Source organism: Rhodnius prolixus, unplaced genomic scaffold (genome assembly GCF_049639745.1).
Source record: "Rhodnius prolixus isolate KJV_2025 unplaced genomic scaffold, Rpr scaffold_10, whole genome shotgun sequence".
NCBI classification, from domain to species: domain Eukaryota; kingdom Metazoa; phylum Arthropoda; class Insecta; order Hemiptera; family Reduviidae; genus Rhodnius; species Rhodnius prolixus.
Genome location: NW_027411615.1, coordinates 5,301,713 through 5,324,135, shown reverse-complemented (window position 1 = coordinate 5,324,135; position 22,423 = coordinate 5,301,713). Strand labels below are relative to the sequence as shown.

At 31.3% G+C, this 22,423-nt stretch overlaps 1 protein-coding gene across 12 annotated transcripts; it reads right to left on the bottom strand.

Moving 5' to 3' along the window:
- Positions 1 to 21,621, bottom strand: scat (VPS54 subunit of GARP complex scat). 12 transcript variants are annotated; one of them, XR_012460001.1, is made up of 26 exons: positions 21,249 to 21,621; positions 20,859 to 21,150; positions 20,614 to 20,736; positions 20,426 to 20,528; positions 19,400 to 19,581; positions 18,877 to 19,019; positions 18,143 to 18,242; positions 15,212 to 15,354; positions 14,995 to 15,124; positions 14,552 to 14,803; positions 14,371 to 14,453; positions 14,139 to 14,291; positions 12,339 to 12,513; positions 12,127 to 12,259; positions 11,275 to 11,380; positions 10,929 to 11,191; positions 9,812 to 9,989; positions 8,212 to 8,364; positions 6,546 to 6,702; positions 4,160 to 4,974; positions 2,286 to 3,368; positions 1,837 to 1,987; positions 1,547 to 1,659; positions 1,194 to 1,459; positions 800 to 1,078; positions 1 to 512 (listed from the first exon to the last, which is right to left on the bottom strand). XR_012460001.1 is itself a non-coding variant. In XM_074133076.1 (20 exons), exons 1-19 carry the CDS (start codon positions 21,335 to 21,337, stop codon positions 6,582 to 6,584), a joined length of 2,922 nt encoding a protein of 973 aa, XP_073989177.1. In that variant the 5' UTR covers positions 21,338 to 21,621; the 3' UTR covers positions 4,090 to 4,974; positions 6,546 to 6,581. The 12 variants fall into 12 exon arrangements, 2 of the variants coding, with proteins under 2 accessions (XP_073989177.1, XP_073989176.1); XR_012460000.1 differs by having other exon boundaries at positions 1,547 to 1,987; XR_012459997.1 differs by having other exon boundaries at positions 1,194 to 1,659.
- Between the last annotated feature and the right edge of the window lie 802 nt (positions 21,622 to 22,423).

Below are 22,423 nucleotides of genomic sequence, written 5' to 3'. Positions count from 1 at the left end.
ATTATTCAATTTAGCGTTTTACATTTATTTGTTTTTTAAATGTGTCCAATATTCAATCAAAACCAGCTGTAATTAAAAAAAGCAAAGAATTCCAAAACTAATTTTTTGTTTCTACCTCTTGAAGCATTGCTCTTATTGAAGACGAGAATAACTGTAAACGGATTACTGAAACAAAACAGCATTTACAACAAAATAATAAAGATGCTCCAGATTACCATATAATAACCAGAAATAAATTTACGTTTAGTGGATGCACTAATGAGTATACTCCAACGAATCCTGGTGGGAGCATTCACAAATTTCTCTAGTCACAATTTAATTTAAGAAAAATTAATTGAATTGTAAAGGTGCTTGGTGGATATTAAAGTAAATATGAGAAAAGGGAAAAGTGACAAAGATAAGCAAAATACCTTTAGCCCATGAAAAGAGAAAGGTCTTGTTCACATAACACTTGCTCCAGCAAGTAATTCTCATTCTACTCCTGCTCGTTGGCACTACTACCCTATTCATTCCTGTTATAATATAGACAAAAACTATTAGCAGCGAAGTACAGAACTAGTAACTTCATATCAGACCTATCTACGATCCCATCCAATACATCAACTGAAGTGCCAAAATCACGATCATATATATAAATACCTTAGTTTCAAAATATTTAACTTTTTTTTTCAAGTCCTAAAATTTATAATACATACATACATATTGTCACCTTGTTATTTTTCTTATATTGGCAATATTATAAACCATAACAAAAATATAAAGAAATGATAAATGTAAATATAATTAATGTAATACGTACATAGGTTATTTAATGTCATTAGACAAGATTCTATTTCTTTTGATGTAATGATCCAACAGTTATACTGCTAATGTAAAATAAAAAGTCAATTTCATCGCCTAACTCGTTGTAGATGCGGGTTTAGCTTCGTTATTACGTTATTTGTACACGTTCAAGTTGGTTGTCTGACTTTTCAGAAGCTGTGTGTACGTAATGATTCATTGATCATCTATAGTTATTCTGATTTTTAATACTAGTTTTCACAGGTTTGATCGGAAATTTTCTTTCTATTCTTCTCTTCTTTTAATTTAATTGAACAAATATGTGTTACTTGGTTTAATTAAATTACTATGATATGAACTTTATTAAGTCCAAATTGATGCAGTATAAATTTGATTTTAGTAAACAAACTTACCCAGAAATTCATTAAAATTTAATCCAGAGTGGTCGTTTATAGTAAGGCTTCATAATCATTATATTGAATGTTCTTCTTTTTTATTGTGTGTCCTACTACGTTAAGTATTATTTCTTACAATTTTTTTTTCTTCCTTTTTATAGGTCTTCGAACAGGTTTAAATTTATGGACTTTCATCTATCAGAGAGTACGGAATATCAGATTAATGTAGAGACTTCGACTTCTCCAATGTTCTTGTGCTGCTCTACACTTATTCACTGAGCAGTCTGAGTAAGGGAGGTTACATGGTGTTACCGAAAATATAAATTAATTGTCAAACATTTGTAAAAATTATGAAATAAAATTATTGAAACCTATTATTTGTTTAAAACTTCTGTTCAATTTTTGGTTTTTAATTCCGTGCATATTTTTAGAACTGAAAGGTTAGGAATGTATACTAATTTTCACGGACACTGTAGCATTTTCACTGCAAAATAATTATTGATAAGTAAAATATGAATGAATATGCGATTCTAATAATTATAAAAATGCGTAAATTAGTATAATATTTAAAGGAAAACTTTTAATCAGCATAGAACATGCAATATGCTGATATATTCAAATTTTGTGAATAGCTTTCTGTTTGCATATTTCTATTACTTACATTTCTATTCCGTAGCAGAAATACTTCAAGTGTAATAAGACAGGAACTGAACGATTTAAATGCACAAGCTGCTATTTGGGATGAGAGGGTAATTCCATTACCCTACCCGAATTTCTTTTTCAAATCGAGAGTGAGAAAAACTTCATTCTCTCTATAGTGAGAATAATCTTAATTTAATAATAATAAACGCAATTAGCAATTTACTTTTACAGCAATAAAGACGACCAAAAATTATTGACATGTTACGAATTAAATCTACCTGCTTATGACCGTTGAAACATTTTTTTGAAACAAAATAATCAAGACTAAAATCAATTTTTTAAAATTACATGCGTACACTTAAAATGCACCTACTATCAACTGTTTTGGAAACATGTCAATTTCATAAACACTTCTAATCACATTAACTCGTAATTAAAAATATACCTAATTTTAAAAAAGTTGCTTACCTGCAAGAAGTCCTTAACGCAGTAATAATGTTAAAACAAGGTTTTTAATTTCCTAGGAAGTTATCTCTTAATGCAAATAGATAATACAATCAGTTTTCTAAGCTATGTAAAGTTCTCACTGACTTAGTTACAGCAGCATCAACCATTAATACAAATAAAACATTAAATTATGAGGTAAAAAGTGAATTTTAAACATGGAAATTTTTTCAGAGGAAAACTTCTTTTTAAAATACTGACGATATAAAATGTTAATCAACTTGGGTGAAGAACATTTAATTAATAATGCAAATTATTAAACTGTTGCTACATGATAAAGAGAATATTTGGTGAAACCCGTATTACCTTTTTACCCAATGCCTTGCCGGACTGTTGTTTTGTTAGGAGGTTATTTAATGTTTATTTTATTAGTATCAAAGTACATGTTCATGCTACCTAGCGGTAATCGCTGAAACTAGTTGCTGTTATTACATCTTTTTAGTTTAAGCTACTGCCGCTAGATAGCATTGGCATGACAACGTCTATTTCTTTTATATTCCTAATTTTAAAATGAGAACAGAATGTATTGATTCTCTAATAAGGTTTCCCAATTTGTTTAATTTGAATATAGGAACTTCAAGTTCTAATTTATTCTTTGATTTAAATCGAGCAAACACCAAAATATTTTATTTATAAATTCCACTTTCTTCACTAGCTATGTATAATAAAACAAACCAATCTTATGAAACTATTTTAATAATTGTGGAATAATATAATTGGTACAAGAAGCGAGGAAAATTCTTAATAAATCTCTATAAGATGGATTGATATTTCACTATTTACAAGCAACGTAACTATTTTAGGCAAGTAAATCAATAAAAACTAACTATTTTTATAAGAAGTTGAAGATATTTGGAGTAGAAGGTTGTCAAGAAATCTAACGTGTTCCTCAGCCATGCTCATCCATTGTTTCCATCAATCAACAGTAAGGCATTAATCTTCTGCCATTACTTCTGCAATGACGATCCTATTAAATTATGACTTTAGTTTGGTCATCACCAACTTCAGCAGGTCGCCCAGAGCGTTGGTCATCTTTGAGGGAAAAATCTGCAGAACGAAATTTTCTAAAACAATTTTGACAAGTACGCTCTATTAAGTAGTCAATGCCATAAACTTCGCATATCTCTTTGTGAGCTTCAGCAGCTTTTTTCCCTTTGTGGAAATAATATATGCCGAAAATGTTCGTTTCTGCGCTCCATTTGAAATGGATCCACAAGTAAGAGTTTTGGGAAAAGCACGCACAACCTGTTTCTAAAGTAACCTCAATATTACCTTTCTAAAGATGATAAGGCAAAGTAGGATGATAGTTAATATTAACGCCAATATTAGATTGTAAATGAAAAGTTGACCATTTCTGAAAATGCTGAAGTAAAAACTATGAGATAAATTGGAATTTGTCTTAATTTATCTAATAGAATTTTGCTGTTTCAGAATTTTTAGACGTTGATCAGTAGCTATCTAAATCAATGGCCTGACATTTCCACGATTCTCTTGACTTTTTAACCAACTTAACCATCTTTGGATCGTCTGGAAAACAATGTTAGGATCAGGAAGTGATTACTCTAGACCAAGGGTTCTCCTCATCTTTTCCTCAACTTCCCATATAGCCTTGTTACCTTAGTCTAGAGCACGGGCCTCAGGCTCAATGAAAACACGGGCCATTTGGTGCAAAGGCAAGGTTCACGCGGGCCACATTTATAGATTTGTATAAATTTATATTCTGAAGTGAGGATTAAGAAATATGGATAAGTAAATAAAACACTACATATTTAATTGCATTTAGTTACCAATTAATTTTATTTAAAGTATTTATAAAACTGAAATTATTCTTTTTTTACCTGAAACTTGCTAGCGCTTTCCTTGTACTAGTTATCCAATATCTGGATTCAAAGACTGAGAACAGGCAATCTTCAGTAAGGCAGATAGATGTTTATCAGTTAATCTTGATCTGCACGCCGTTTTCCCTAGTTCTATATTATAACGTTGTGCAGCTAACGTTTTAATTTTTGGACATTTCTCTTCTAAATAAGAATATGTTTTGGAAATTCCTACTTCCTGACATTTATCTCTTAAAACAGAAATATTTCGGAATCCCACGAGCGTGGCAGACATATCGCTTCCAAACGTCGCCAGAACTGAGTCAGCGTGTTTAAGCACGCTCACAGGCCATCAGGAAAGGCACTGGACCAGGCGTATGCTCGTCTTCAGAATTTAAAGGATTAACCAGGGAATAGTGTTTATGGTATGGCAGAGATCTCCTGTAAGCGCTACTTTTTTTCATAACAATTTTGTCTATTTTAATTTTATTTCAGAACATCATCATGGGCCACAAAAATATACCTTTGGGGCCGTCAGTTTGACTCTCTTGGTCTAGGGGATCCATCAAAAAAGATCAGAAACGGATATGTTAATACACTAAATATACTTGCTTTAGCCTGGAGCTTCCCTGGAGGGCCAGGTTAGTTATCTAGTGGTGGGAGAGTACTCAGCATCCAGTTATTTGGATGAACTTTCTTCAAGAAATTTAGCGTTCAGGTTCCCTTTTCTTAGATCTTCCTAGAGAACAAGGATCCAGTGGAAGGAGATCCAACAATAGCTTTATTGAGGTTTGCAGTACAACCATTGACACTGACACTAGCTATTGGCACTTGACCTATAATACAGTAGATGTAAAAATAAGACACAATTAAAACAAATCTTACAATATTATATTTTTATAACAAATTTGTTACATTTAAAATTTATCAACAATATACATAAAATATTTATACTTTTATTTGTATTTAAATATTTACTAGATATATAATGGTTATGTATACACTATGTACACTATTTTAGTTGTCACTGTTTAATACAAACTTCTATAAATATAAATAAATATTTATGGATAAATAAATATATATATATATGTACAATATTCACTTAGTGAATAGATATGGCGATTTAGGCATTGCCTCTAATAATAAATCAAGCAATGACTTTGATGAGAGATTTGGAATGTTTTTTTTTTGTTTTTTTAGATGCATTGTGATAAATTATAAACTGTTCTCTCATTAAAATGTGAAAACGGAAAAAGTTTATAGACTCAGAAAAAATACAAGGCAATTTAGAGTTATTTAATGAAAGTCTCGACATTAAAGTAGCAAACAGCTTTGCTTCTCCACGAATAAGAAAACTTTTTCGCTGCAAGTTTTTTTAAAAACAATTTAATCATTTCCTTCTTTATTTCGAAAAATTCTACTTTACGAAGTACAATTAAGTGACATTAAGTATCCTAAATACACACATACATAAGGCAGTTTTGTTTTATATTGCACAGAACAAAATGAAAATTGAGAAATAAGCATTCTGTAAACTGATTCCCAGACAGTTTACAATTTATAATGAATGGCTTTCACAACTGACTGGTTTCTTACTTGTTTTTTACCCCATAATGCATGCTCTAACTACATCAACTCTTTCTTAAAGAGACGCCAATATGCCTCTAATTATTTTTAATAATGTAAAAAAAAAAGGTTTTGCGAAAAAATAGTACAATTTGGAGTGAACTGTTATGGAGTAATAGTTAGAACAAAAATTGTTACGACAAAATATTGTTCTTCTGTCATTAGTTGAGTAAAAGCACTATACTTTATAAATCTCTCCAAATATGTGAATCTAATTGACAAGGCTAGGTAGAAACTTCCATACTGATTACATAAAAAAAGAATAATAATAATAATTTAGCTGGAAGTTCTGAATTTAAAACTACAATTTATGAATTACCGAGGGCCACCTTAAAAAAAACAAAACTTCATTAACCAAGTGTAGTTATCTCCTGCTAACGGACTGACAAATAATAATAAATACTCGCATAAATAATTAATTAAGGAATTTGGATGGATACCCCGCATCATTTTTATTTATTTTCAACAATGAGCGCGTAAGATAATTTTTAAAATTTATAAAGTTCTTTTTTAAAGCTTCACTCAAAACGAAGAATAATTAATCAAATGAACTATTATTCTTCAATGCACAGAATTATTTTTTAGTAAAAAATACAAGTTTTTTTAAAATGTTCATTATTAGCAAAAGGCAAGTATAATTATCTAGCCACCCTGTAATCAATTCACTTTAACAAATCCTTACTAGATCAAAATTAAATCTAATGCAGATCTGATGGGAGGGGGCAGGAAAATAAACAATTCAGTAATGCTTATTTTCAGAAATAAATCAAGAAAATACCTCTAACAGGAACACAATTAATTATAAAAGATGAAGCTATCTTTGTATTTTAGCATTCCATATATCTTTCATGGCGGCCAGTTCGAGATGCTCGGCAGGCAGTGCTTTAACAGTCCTCAAATCTTTCAGGTAGAAAGTTAATTCTGATGTAACGAGCCTGCAAATTATTGGAAAATTATATATATATATATAAAAAAAAAAAAAGATTAATATTAGTGAGACAGCCAAAATAAATCCTGGTTTAATAATAAACATATTTGGGAAAAACTTTCTTTTTGAATAACTAATAGGAATAAAAAAAAACGATTTTTTTAAAAATGTTTTTCAGGAACATTGTGGCACCCAACCAAGAGTATTAATTATCATCAATGCTTGATATCACCCAACAGTTATGTTCGCCTTGAAGCCGAATGCCCGCAGATTAAAACTAAGATCTTTAACAAAACTATAAAATTTTGGCTGAAGCTTTTACAAATGGATAACAGTTCACTTTTGAAGATATGTTACAGGAGACTTATGAGCTTGTCGGATAATCCAGGCATCCCTTATAACTGGGTGATTTTCATTAAAGATATGCTTTACTCTATAGGGACAGAGGATGTCTGGAAGCTACAGAGTGCTGAATTTCAATTTTGTAACCTGGAAAACCTCAACTCTAAATTTTATAACAACCGTTTATCTAAAGACATTAGTGATGTACTAAATTCTTCATTTAATACCAATTATAGATTGATATGTCCTATGGCCAATGGCAAGTCATATGTTAATCTCAAGTGTAATATTTCAAAAATTAGACTGATAGCTCAGATTAGATTATACTAAGTATCCTAGGATTTTTCATAAAGGAATAAACCATGTATTTGACCATGAAAGGGTTTGTTTTACTTGTGCTGAAAGAAAAAGAGACAATATCAATCACTTCATGCTGGAATGTTCTTTCTATGATTCACTAAGGAAAAGATTGTTAAATAGGTACATAAATAGCTCCATTAACTCTGAGGTTTGCACTAATTTACTTGATATTGACTGCAAAGATAAATTAAACAGTTTGTTTTATTTCATTTCTGGTGCTCTAGATGAGAGGTACAGATTTGTAAGAATTATATTTAACAGCTATAAAGAAATTCCGCCGCCGAATAATAATTAATCAGTATCAAATTTAAGTTATTTTTTGTAAATATACCGTTTTCATTATTTTTTCTTTGTTTTTTTAAAGAAATAATTGGACTAAATATCCCAAAGAGTAAAAATCCCAGAAAGCTTTTTTACGTCGATTACGTCTGAAGAAAAAGAAGTACCCTTGTTTAGTATAATACCTTCTTCTCTTTTCCGTTATACTTCTTACTAAAAATCCGCGATTGACTTGTACAAAAAACGGTCTTTACGTTGTTTATTAAACTTCGATTTAGGACATTAGCTCTCAAGTGAGACTCCCTTCAATTTCTAGGATACATTCTAAAGTGACATAATAGTGAAACGAACGGTTTTAAAACTATAATGTTAGTGTAAATTAAATGTGTGTTTTGAGATTATACTTTAATTCGACTTTTTCTAATTTTAGTAAGAGAAAGACGTATAAGTGTTCGCACAAAATATACATATATACATATTTGTTCTCACGAGAGTTTAAATATATATTCTCGTTTATGAAACATGCCAAACTTACCCATGCGTTACTCCTCCATCATTAACGATATTCATTTTTTGTAATTTTTCAGCAAACGTCACCTTAAAACTGGAATGTACACCTATATATAATTTTTGTATCTGCTCTTGTGGTAAAACATTTATTACAACTTCGTTTAGTTTCTTTACATGTCTGTAAATGAAATGAAAACAAACATTAACAAAAAAAAAAAAAAAAAATGGAGTTCTTTTTAATTTAAAATAACTAATCTATTTTCGAATAATAAATCAATCATCAAAAACGATTAAAATATTCTACATTTTTCTTTTTTGTTTAGACCAAATTTAGCTTCTTGTTTAAGGAAATTAATAACACTTTTTTGGGGAACTTTCTCATTTCTATCCCTTTTTTCACTATCACCCCAATATTTCGGCCAACCTGGACCATTCTCAGAGATACTATAATGTACTACAACAGACACAAAAAGTACATTTTTTTATAAACAAAAATTTATTGCTATCAGCACATCTTATTTTTGAAATGATGTATTGTTTTGAACTCTTCTTTTTACTACTATCAATGTTATTCGACTTTTTCTCATTATTTTCTTTTTTTTTAGCGCATCAACAGCTGAAGTTATTGGCGCCCGGAGCTTTTTTCAGTGCACTGCCGGCCTCCGGACAGTGTTCTCTCGTTACAGACAACACTGTCCATCACCGGACAGTGAGCTGTAAGAAGCTCCTAGGAAGAGAAAATCTAAGGGTTAGCAGCTGGATTCGAACCCGGAACCTCCGCGTGGGAATCGAATACGCTAACCACATAGCTAATCCCTCCCCTTTTCTCATTATTATTAGTACTTTTTTAAATCTGTACCTTGGAAGGTAAAGGCACCATGTCACAAAAAGTAAATTTTCCAGGGGAGCCAAATGAAGATATTTTTCCAAATTCATTTTTTGTTCCACTTTTCCGGTTATACTCTTTCCTGTACTTCTCACCGTAATTATTACATTAGGTACGGCCACTTTAACTCCCATATTTTAAAATATTTTACTTTCATCTCCATTGTGAAAAAAATTATGTCCATGTAGTGCCCTTTACCCTTAAGCAATGAAGTATCATAGCGCTTTTTAAAAATACATAAATCGCTTAATAGTAAACATAGGAAATAGTGCTTTACACCTGTAGAAAGAGCAACAAAAAATTTGTAAAATGATGCCAAAATCTGAAAATCGAAAAAATGGACATGGTGCCTTTTCCCTCCGAGGTACAGAAATATTTATTAGAGATTAGATTAGATTACGAAAACGGGACGGGACCTAGCCCCATGGCACCGCAGCCACAAGAGGCTTGTGCCCTGATTTTATCTAAAAAAAATTACCTATTATTTCACAAAAAAACTATTATTCAAGGTAGGAAAAATAAGAGTTCTATTCACAAAAATAAAATATGCTGACGGCAATAAATTTTTAAATACATGATTTTTTTTTTCATCAAATACTCCAAGAGCATAAAAATATTTATATTTGCTATTCTATGAGGTGATGGTGAAAAAATGATAATAAGACAAAAAGAAACCATTACAAGTCTTATTAAGGAACTTTAACTAATCTAATAATATTTGCAAGAAAATACTTCTTACTTGCATATGTTTTGAAAAGATTTAGAAGGAACAGGTGGTTTGGCATCCCAATTCTTTAATTCAGCTGACATCAAGTTCTGCATTATCTCTAATAGTTTAGCGTGCACATCCTGAGCGTGCTCTTTAATACCTTGTGACACTACATCTAGATAATCTCTAGGTAATTCTCCAATAATACCTGGTAAAGTAACAAATCTCCATGTGAATTATACAACTCACACAGTCAGTTTAAATGGATTAAAAAAGTTCGATCTATTCTTAATATGGTGCAGCTGAGTGGGGGAAACCTTTTACGAAATCCTATAAATGTTATATTAGAGCAATTATAACAATCTGGGGAGGATCACCCACTAGTAGGCGAATGTGAATCCTTGAGAGGGTTATGATAAATACAAGATTAGTGCGACCCGAAAAAGCAACACTATTACTCCTAAGTAGGCCGAATTATTTTGTTAAAGAACATACATCCACGTAAAAGATGCTGATAAAAATTAAGTAACCTGATTCACTATTTTACAATTTTGAATTAACATGAAGAATATGGATTCGGTAGAAAAAAATCTTGATAAGTATTTGAAATAAATTATTACCCAGATAATCAAATCAAATCTAACCGTTCTAAAAACGAAAACAAACATTTTTTTAAAGATAACTTCCACTGGCGATTTTCAGTGTAAAACTAATAGTTCGTTTTTTGAAAAATTTGTCCATGAAATTCAACTACAGCGGCCACAGAAAAATTCCGAGTTCCAAGGGGATTTTTTAATTGGAAGTAGTACTTCACAGAATACGATTTTTCACTTTTTTGACATTCTAGGAAAAGACTCCATTATTTTCTGATATCTTCGCATTTACATTACGTTCCAACTTTTATATTATTATTATTATTATTTGTATTATTATAAAACAAATTATTTTTAATACATTTATGGCAGTTCTCAGGGTAACTTCCAATTTTAAAAACTCGCGAGTTTCAAGAGAGTATATAAATATAAATTAGGAAAAATCGCTAAATACAGTAGTCTCATCTCTGAAAACCTATTTTTTGTCATGAGCACTTATTTTTTTTATATACCTAAATTTAAAAGTGACATAGTAAAAGTGTATACTTGCATACCTTGAAAATGTAAACGAACATGAGGTATAAGCCATAAAATTAGCTGCAACGCTCTCAATAGAAGGGCTAAATTCGTGATAGTAATCTTTTTAAGACCAGTCTTCTCTGAGACAGCTTCAGCACCAAGCATTAGTTTATAACAACGAGCATTAAATTGTGTAAGCAATTCACTAAGATATCTTAATAATGATTCTGCACATAATGGTATTTCCTCCGCTTGAACACAGTATTCAGCCACAATGTTCACTAACATAAGTACAGTTCTAGAGAAATGAGAACAAATTATCTCAAAGTGCTATTAAAATAACTACTTTAAAAATAAATTTAAGATTTGATAAATACAAACCCGACCACAGCAAACTTTTCTTGACCTATATACAGTACACTGTCTACTTTTATTTTTTCATTTTCGTTTTTATTAGCTGCGAATTCTTTGGGAACTGAAAAAGTTCCTGTAAGTGACAAACCAATGTTTGAGTGACAAAACATATGCTTAAAAAAAATTATATAAAATAAATAAATAATGCACCGCCCAGAAGGAACGAAGACACCTCAAGCGTGTATTATTAAAGTTCGCCAAATATTAAATGATACAAGAGGGGGGAGATGATTGAAGAAAAAGTTTAATACATTACGTCACCATGATTAACAATACTTTCTCAGACAGGTCCATGCTACGAGACAGGTGGTTGCTGTCCTTTTATGGTGCTTATAAGTTACGCATATTTCACATTGAAGATGGCAAGTTCAACTCCACTAAATTGTTGTTTGCTTCTTAAGCACTTTAAAGGCTCTTAATCGCACAATAAGCAATGGTTTCGCTCCAAACGCAAGCGATTGCTCGGAAGGAGATGCCTGATTCATGCATATCGACAATAATTCCAATTCCAGAATCACGTTGTCTTTTAGCAATTGGCATAATTCTCATAAAATTCCACACAAAGACTGATATGTTAAAAAACCTTTTCTAAAACTTATTATCCTTGATTATACACGATGTTTTAACCATAAACTTCTTCTTTAATTGAAGTTTTCTTCAAATGAAATCATTTAATGTTAGTGTTAATTTTTAACAAACTGCAAGTCTGATTTCTAAACTATTGGCTTCTGGTCGGAGCGATTTTAATCTATTACTTATTTGGTTAATATTATTGCCTAATTTACTGAACTACTATTACAGAATATGAGTAATTGTTACCTTTTTCAGCAATACAATCCACAAGTTTCTGAAAAGAAGCTGGAACATCGGTTTGCCGCCAAGGTTCTCCGTCCAAAATTAGAAACAGTTTAGTGGTTGAATTTATATGAAACTTATTCATAAATTTGGTCGCCTAAACATTGGTAAAGTATTTTCAAACATAATATTAAACGCAGATAAAACATACAAATAATGAAAAAAAAAATGCATACCTGTATGGTATAGGCAGATTTTAGACAGTTGATTTGCACACCTGGACATATAATCTCACATTGCTGGGTCATGTGATTCATGAGAGAGGCCAACTCCTTTAATTGTTTCACTGTCGCCTTTTCAGCCAACCAATGTGATGATATGTTAGAAGTTTTGGAGTTTTCATCTTTGGCCCTGCGTAAAAATAATAAAAAGTTTCATTGAAAACTAGTAAATAAATCAAAACATCATTATTTTAATGAGACACATCTCTCTAATAAGCAGTAAAGGTTGAGAGACAATGTTTATGGCTTCCGATACTTTCGCAGACAAAAAGATGGAAAGTCGGGACAAAAACAGTCGAGAAGTAAGAATGATAGGACAACTAGTACATTTGTCTTAACTTTAAAAATGATTGAGAGCAAAATTGGAACTATGTTCATAACAGCCTATACCTAAGATAATGAAATCATTGATAGATACAATGAACGCCTATGTAATTTAAAAACAAGCTAAAGCCTGAAGATCGAAAATATAAAGCTGCCATCAATCATAGGTGGGTACAGGAATCAGTTCCTTGAAGCATCTAACCATTAGAGGTTTTCGACTAGACCAAAGAAAAAATACGGAACGGAATGGCTGTAGTGAGGCGAGGACGCGAAATTATTCTAAGAATGTCAGCTGTTATTTGTTTTATTAACAACAAATTGCATTATTATTATTTATTTTTCACGAAATGAGGGCAAGTAAATTTGGCAAATCAATCATGTCCCAGGATTCATTGCTAGTCAGAGTGGTCAAGAAGAAAACCTTCCCACAAAATAACCACTCAGTTTACTAATTTTATAGTTTATAGACAGCACTAACTAATTGGGAGGGTCGATTACTCTGAAGCTTGACTTTTATTTAAGTACCAGAGAAATGTATAGTCAAGTGTGTGTTATCTATTTTCAGCCACGTCAACAACTCGATGGATAGACATAAAATCCTCCTAAAAAATATGCAATACACTGATTTTTTTTAAAAGTAAAAGTGAACATGATGTCTCCCCTAAAATTCGAGTTCCCTAAAATAGAAATAAAAGCGAACCATTGAAACTTACAACATGCAAGTTCAAATAAAACACTTTAACGAATGTCAAGACTATTGCAGAGAACAAAGTTCGGTACAGTCATACCTCCGGTGAACTAAAATTTTTCCAACTGGTAGAATATCTAAATGTAATTTAGGAGTTATACTGTGTAATATATATATATAAAAAAAAAGTACTTTAGAAGAAAGATTAACTTTATCCCTCTCTAAAAAACCGTTTGCAATGAATTTTCCATTCTGCTATTACTCGAATTCCGCCGGGAAAATGTTTCAAATTTTCAAAACTTACGAGAAAAAGTTGAACAGAAACGTGAACAGTAAGAACGTAAAGATAGAGAATATGGAGGTAGAAGGTATTTTGGGGTAAGTCTAAATTACTAAACAAACAAATTTAAAAAAATAAAAAATCCATAGATTAAATTAGTCCATTTATAACGAATTTTGACTTAAAGCCTTATTTTTGGAGCATCTCATGGTTGCCACCTAAGCGACATAATAAATTCAAACTGTTATTTTTAATTTTTGAGTTTTAGTTGATAGGGACCAATATTTATTTATACAAAAAAGATCAAGACGTAAATTTAGTATTTTGTATTTTTCGTATTCATGGGAATCTCATAAATAAATCATAAATAATATAATTGGAAAAACTCTCAAAATAGAAAAACTGCACGATCAACATTTTTTCTGAACACAGTCAAGAGAAAATGAGAATACAATTTACTCACTTGTCATCCGGCCATAGAAGTGAACGACTAGATAGTAACTGAGCACATCTTTCCTGAGAATATTTACACACGTGGGCAAGCAAAGCGTTCAATTTATTATTAACTTTGTCATAATCACTACTTGGTAGTTCCCAATCTCCAGTTTCAGAACTGCTAAAACAAAACAGTATCATTACTATCCCAATGTAGCAACAAGATTGTAATTCCAGCAAAGTTTAAGCATGAAACTTACACAATAATATCTTCAGACTCTCGATTACTGGTCAGTTTCCCAGCACTGATATCAACTGCTCTTAACATAATTTCATAACCTTTCTAGAATAATTAGAAAAGCGGTTATAATTAAAGTGGTCACTTTTTTTTTTTTGTTTAATTGCTTCAAATGTACAAATAAGATTAAAAGTCTTAAATACCTTAACCCTTCTGAGTAGATTTAGAAGAACTCTAGATGTATTTGACATTAACAAAGTCCATTCGTCGACAGAAAGTGTTTTTAGCTGTTCATCTAGACTCTGATCCCCAGACTGTTCAGTACCCGCCACTACTTCGATAACAGCCTGTTTAACTGCTGCTTTTATAGCCGATATTATTTCTCGTTGGTACATATCCACGAAATTGTAATGACCTCGACGGAGCATGCCCATAACAATGCAGGTCAATTTTTCCTTCAACAATACAAAACTTTATTAAATAATATTTAATATGCTTCCTGTTGTGAAAATTTAAGTCGCCAACAACTGATCAAATGTATCACACACAAAATAGTATAAAGTTTAAAATAAATCAATTTGGAATGAGAATCTACTGGATCAATTATTTTAAAAGATAAGACGGTCTTGGGAATAACGGTACTTACCCCTTCCAAAATTAATGGTTCACTATCCAATAACGGTCGATTAAGATCAGCAGTAGAATAACGTTCAAATTCTTCTGTCATTAAAGTATCAATAACTCTTAACATTTCAGTCAATTCAGAACCTAAATGCCTATAGGAGGGAGTAGGGGATGAAAATAGCAAACACATGTACAAGAAGAAAAAAAATTTCCTCAAAAAGTAAAAACTAAATCCTTACCTAAAACTATGTATTCCAGCCAGTTCCTGCCTTAAGAGATCTTCCGTTGTGTGTATTAAATCGAGAGCACCAACATAATCTGGACTAGATAATAACAATTGTATTGTTGGTTGGGTTTGCATTACTGTAGACATAATCTTTAACTGTGAACAGTTGAAATGAAATTTGTGTTACATATAAAATGTTATTTTCTGTAAACGTAAAGAGAGGACTGGATTCGCCCTTGCCTGGCGAATACAATTCATGTCCTAATTTACTAAGGGGGTTTCCCTCCCACAACTCAAGAACCTCAACTTGGTTAAGTTTCCAACAAAACTAACCAGAGTTCCAGCTCTTACGCGTCCTTGATATGATATCTCCTTAACAAAAACTTACAGTTTAAAATGTTAAGTATAAGGGTTGATTAAACGCCAAAAGGTACACAAATCAGCGAGTACCCAACATTTCATTAATACTTCATTAATATTTAAGTAATTCTACTGCATTAATTTTCATTAATAAGTTATTTTTTAGAATTTATTAGATGTCACAGATTTTTGTACCTTATGCTGGCCATTTTCGTCCACAAAATATATGTTTAAGTAGCACTGTAGATTGACTGTAATATCTAGTTATTTATAATAATCAAACTATTAATTACAGGTTAAAAAGAAAAACGTTATAAAAAATAAAATAAAAATATGAGGCTAAAAAATTCAAAACCTTGTTTAAAAAAATGCTTACACCAACATACATCAATGATTTTGTTTATTTTATTTATTTATTTTTATTTCTTAAATAAAAATCGTCGGTTTAAGTTCATTCTTCGATTAAAGTAATTGTTATTGTATGAAGTAGTCAAACGTTTATAATAATAGGTAATAATTATCTGGCTTTATCGCAAATAATATAGTTTTCTTCAATTACATTCTCAATCTAGGTATTCATCCCACAATGTTTTATATATGTAATATAAAGTAAATAAGATATGCATATATTTAGGACAGCTAATTATTCCAGTATTTTACTATAAGTAAAATTAGGGGGACTAAATTAAATTACAATAGAGAAATGAATAATTATTGTTTAATAATCTACTTGTTATTAACTGTGTGTTAATTGTGCTCACGAATATTTCGGTAAGACGAATTCAAGACAGTAGCCGACTCTAACTTTGTCTTTTTCTACTTTAACATGCATGTACTCGTACATATTTATGTGATTTATCATAATTATAACAAAAAAATATTATAAATGAAGTGGCCAGCATAAGGGTCTGTGACATCTAATAAATTCTAAAAAATAACTTATTAATGAAAATTAATGCAGTAGAATTACTTAAATATTAATGAAGTATTAATCAAATGTTGGGTACTCGCTGATTTGTGTACCTTTTGGCGTTTAATCAACCCTTATACTTAACATTTTAAACTGTAAGTTTTTGTTAAGGAGATTTTTGTACCTTTTGGATAGATTTTCCTTTTAGTCTATTTTACAAAGTTACATATCTGCTTTACAGAATTTTTTAAAATTTGGAATAAGCAATTCTATCATTATAACCTGATAAGGTGTTAAGTCGGAACCGTAACTACCACTGGAGAGATCTTTTTAAAAAATGATTGTAGTTGCGGCTCCCAAACCATCCTCAATAACAATTTTTTTGAGAAAGCGTTTTGAATAACATAGGAAGGTATTTGTACGTAAATAGCAAAATTAAACTGCGATTTCAGTACTTCCTTTTAAGAGGAGTAAGAAAAATAATCTAGGATTGCAGTACTTCTCCCTAAAAGGCAAAGAGGCAAAGATTTTTTAATCGAACAATTTATTGATTTAAATCGGTTCACTCATTGATAATTTAAACGATTGCAGTACTTCCTCTTAGTAGGAGCAAGAGAATCAGCAACGTAGAGGAGCTTTAACCACTTATTCGAGCTGAATTTTATCAAAATCGGACTAAGCGTTATAGAAATATTGGTAATAATAGTTTTAGAAAGGGCCTTATTTGGGTGGGGCAAACTCCCCTCCTTATGAGGCACGGTGCCGAGACTTTTAAAGTGCAAATCTGTATAAAATTTCGATTCGAATGACACTTCATTCATAAAAATCGGTTCACGTGTCGATAATTTGAAACGATTGCTATACTTCCCCTTAACAAGTGTAAGAGCAGATCGTCGCTTTATTGTTAGGTAGGGGAGCCCTAACCCTATCATCCTACCAAATTTTATCAAAATCGGGACAAGATTTACAGAGTAATTAGTAATAATAATTTTGGAGGGGGCCTTACATAAAGGGGGCTAACTCCTCTCCCATTCGATGTACAGCGTCGGGACCCCCAAAAGGCACATCTACATAAAATATTCAATCGAATGACACCTCATTCATGAAAATCGGTTCACGCGTTTAGGCGCTACGTTGTTTACAAAAAAGGTAACAAGAACAACAACAACAAGAAGAACAAGAACAAGAACATTTTTTGAAAAAGCCGTTTTTGCTCATTTTCGGCAACTTTTTTCTCGAAACCTATTAAATCTGGGTCGTTACAAAACAAATACAGTGATAAAGGAGGATTTGCCCTTTAATTTAAAGAAAATTTGGGAATTTTATCTTTTATAGAAAAAGAGAAAAAAATTGTCAAAGTTGGGTGTTTTTCAACGTTACGCTTTTTCTTGCAGTTTTTGACGATCAACCCTTATACAACTGTCCTACCGGACAGTTTTAATGAACAGATCTTCCCGGACACATTTCCATTTCAGAATAATAGTGAAATAAAAAACGGTTAAAAACAGAATATAGATTAATAGGTTACAAATAATTTTATTGCATCCAGTGTAAGTCTGGTTACTTAAAACCTGCTGTAGAATGCAATAAGCAATGGAGATTTCTCTTAAAGATGTTGCCTTACTTTCTAGCGGGATATCTAGCATTAGTTTTTATAATGAAGAATATACAAACCTTACGGTACACTTCGTGATAATTATTACAAGTTCTTGTGTTTTTAATAATTGAAAGGGAATCCTCTACCAAATCTTTATCAATTTTTTGAATTTTTTCCCTGAAATGAAAATAAGTACATAAGAAATTCTGAATTTAATTTTCAGAATATCAAAAGTCTCAAAGCGTAAGAATAAGGCTCATTTCCAAAATGAATCTTGTACAAACGACTTCATTTTTGGAAATTAAGAAATACTGTGTAATCGTTATTTTGACCATGTTTTCAAGATGTTCCCTCATAATAAACTTCTATGAAAGAATATTTTGAAAAAAATTCAGTTAACGTAAAAATCAAGCTTTTTTTTCTTAATTTAGGAACTGTACGGTAGACAAGGACCATTTTGGTACTACTCGGCATAGGCTTGGATCATTTTGAAAATGTTTACATTTTTCTATAATTAATATGTTTGTTAGGGAAAGGAACGTTTTTGCCACTGTTTCAGAGTGGAGAAATGTAGTCGGTCGTGTTCAGATTCAGAGAAAGGACATGGTAGTGCAGCTCGTAAAATCTATTCGGATGAGTAGAGAACGAAAGTCTAAAACCAGTGATAGTAATATTTTAATTCGAAAAATTATTAACTGCATGCACATTAACTGTATACAATAATCACATATTAGTAATTGTAATAATATTTTTAAAACTTTATGATAATAAAATAGCATAACAACAGTCAATTTCACAACAAAATCATTACCTCAATTTCTTAACAAGCGAAATAGTTTGTCCTAACTGTTCCATTAGTACATCATGAGAAGTCATTGCATGAAAAAATGCTTCCGATTTCTGAGCAACTTGTTGTGCTATTTGCACTTCAACCATATCCAGATAGTGCGTTAACTAAATTGAAAAAAACAAATTTACATATATTATTAGAAACAAATTTTTAAAAAAATTTGGTTCTAAACTTTCAAAAGAAAATGTAATTTTCAAAATTGGACTGAAAAGATACATAAAATTCAAAGAACTTTTAAATGTAATATTATGGGCTCCACATAATTTTTACAAAACCGGAATCTAACCAGTTAACCATTAATACCCTCTTAGATAAATGTTCACAATTGTTTATTTTAAAAATAATTATTCATTCAGGAAATTTTAAATATCTTAGAAGGCTCAATCAGCACTGAATTTATCATCACTTTTGAATTTTCTGATTTAAACATGAGCAGAGAGTGAAATAAATCATTAATATTTTGTTCGTAATAGAATATAGATACCTTTTCTTGCAGAAGTTTCGCTGAATTGACTGCCGAAGGTCCTGTATTCAGTTTAGTTGAAGAACTACTACTAGGTGGCACCGTATGTGGATATACAGTATTGAAAGTATCCAAATTACTAAGGTCAAAATTTGGTTGTAGAAAGATTTTAGGTATTACTCCAATATCAAAACTGCTTTTATCTAAAACAGGGCGAATAAATGTGGAATGCCAATCATTGGGAGACCAATTATTAAAATATTGTAGTCTTTACACAATTTTTTTTTTTTTCTTGAAAATCTATTGAATCAAGACTGCTCTAATAAAACAAAGAAGCAGCATGATTGATAGTCATACTGAGGTTTCTCTATTAGTCTACTTTTTAGATACGATACCACCAACACATGAGTCTTTGTGGATAGGATGAGAGTGTAGTAAAGAAACGATTTGCAGTTGAAAGAGGATCGAGGTATGAAGACAAGTCTGGCAGTATTTGGTGTAGCGAGATTTGCAAACATAAAAAACAAACGACAAGTTACAAGATATTAAAACCCTCTTGCGAATGGAACATCCAAAATGAGGCGGAGTATTTTAGATTTTACATTCTGTATTTTGGCGTACTTTCAATCGATTCGGCAGTACAGACAGTTTAAGTTCCGTAATCCTAGAATCGTCATCCCAGAATAGCAAGAAGATCTACTACTCACAATCGACCCACGTTCTGTAACACATTTAATTCTTGAGCACTTGTCAATCATCATAGTGATAAACTATGTATATAATTGTATATTATTCAAGTTCATAATGATTAAGAAGACAGAATTTCCTCTTTAAAGAATTTGAGTAAGTCTCAAGTATCCAAGAAACGCTCATGGTCAGCTGATAGAGAGCGAACAGCTAGTGCAGGATCAATATGAGTAGAGAATAATAGTAGATTCATAACTGAAGGTAAAACTGGTGATCTGAAGAACAATCAGAACTACTTACTAAGTAGAGTTTAGGCGTTACAACTTTTCAAAATTTAAAAACCAAGATTTTGATAAATACCTGGATATTTTCCAATTCTTAACGAAGGAAAAGTCTGCAGTAGATCGGCATGGGTAGGCGGTTTTGGTACAATACTGTTCAGTTTTAAATGTCGTTTATGCCTCTAAAAATAGTTTCAAATGTAATTATGTTCACCTAAAATATCCAATAAATCACTTTGCAAAATAAAAATGTAAGCCTGGACTTACTTTGCCAATCTTTTTCAAATAATGTTCAAAATGATGGATGGTGATATGTGGCAAATAATTAGGTTCAGGTACATCATTCAATTCTACAAAATTATCTCCCCAAGTTTTAGTGAAAAAATCTCTCTAAAATAAAATAAAGTTTAATATAGTAGTAATAAGAAAGCTTAAAGTTGTTCTTACTGAAGTTATGTAACAGGCTGAGAATAAAGTTCACATAGAATTAAAGTTTAAGTTAACACACAAACCTGCTTTCCTTTATTTGGATCATTTAGAACTGCAGGCAAATTCTGAGCCGCAGAGTATAATGTCCATTTGTTATCTTGGAAATGTTGTTTATCACTAGACGAGCTACAAGAAGACACTTTTCTAGACATGCTATTACTATAAGGCGTTGTGGTTGTATGATGTTTATACACATGTCTTTCATAATCTGCGTCACTTACACCTTCAACTGGTAACGAACAGCAAACATTATTCTCACCGTAACGACATACAAATGATCCACCTTCTTTAGTGCCATGCTTTTCACGTAAATGCCTAAAACAGGGACGTTTCTCTTTTATTAACGATTAATAGCTGAAGTGGACTACAGATAAAAGTTCAACAATAAAAGCAATCTAAATGTTACTACGTACTTCACAAACTGTTGGACACAACTAAATTCCACATTCTCACAATAGTTACAAAATGCCCAGGCAGGTTTGTCATCATAATGCTTAGACATATTGAACTGTTAATCGTTACCAATACAAGGCAAAGTTGCTAAGGTTAACTCTGCATAAATATTTAAATACTGGTGAGTATGAGCAACCCACTTAATGTTCATAAAACGTATTCTACACATGAACGACAACAGAACACGTGTGTACATAAACATTTCTAAAGAATTTGAAGATACAATATTTATATTATCTAATAGAAAACAGTTGAACAAATACCACCACATTGAAATTTGACATTCTCATTCCGGCGATGACAGTAAACAGCCTACCACTACGACAAATCAGCTGTTACTTTCTGATTTTAAATCATCCAGTGTGGCCTGTTATATTATGAACTGTTATTGTGTCAGATTAACACTCATTAAATACTATTGACTTTAAATTTATTCCCTATCCTAGAAATTAATTTTGAGCTTTTTATTTTCACGAAAGTTAAAATTGGTATGGGTATATCGCCCCCCCCCGTACTCGTTTTTAAAATCATACTTCTCGACTTTTAAGAAGTTAGGTTATTTTAAAAACTGTTTTATAGCCACCATCGGTGTTGCTGTCATGAATTGAATTTCACTAGATTACTTATAATTACTAAATAAAAATTCTACAAAAGTATATTAACAAAAGTGATTCCATTACCTTTTCCTAAACCCACTTGTGGAAAATATTTCTAATAACGCTCAAATCTTATGCTGAGTTGAGTGCCTTCCAATAATGTACATAGTTTTTTCTGTTTTAATTAAAAAAAAAAGAAGTATAGTAGAGAATGAAAAAGAATGCTGTTTATTTCAAAGATACTTTACGTCCAATCCTTCGTGAGTACCTTGGCGAGGGCCGATGGTTATCTTTCCAATGACAGAATAAATGGTATTCAGAACGAAAATTAGGAATGGAGCTTGACTACAAAATGGGCTTTGTGACCTCGCTTCTGATCGTTCAGCTTATGCGGCCTCTTGTTTGAATTTTTAACTACAAAATATTATTATTGACCTGCCATTTCTTGTTTGAAAGAAATTAATAAGAGAGCATTTTTAACGGACCTCAATGATTCAAGAAAGCTATAATAAGTAGTCTTTTGGGTTTCTCAATCTAGC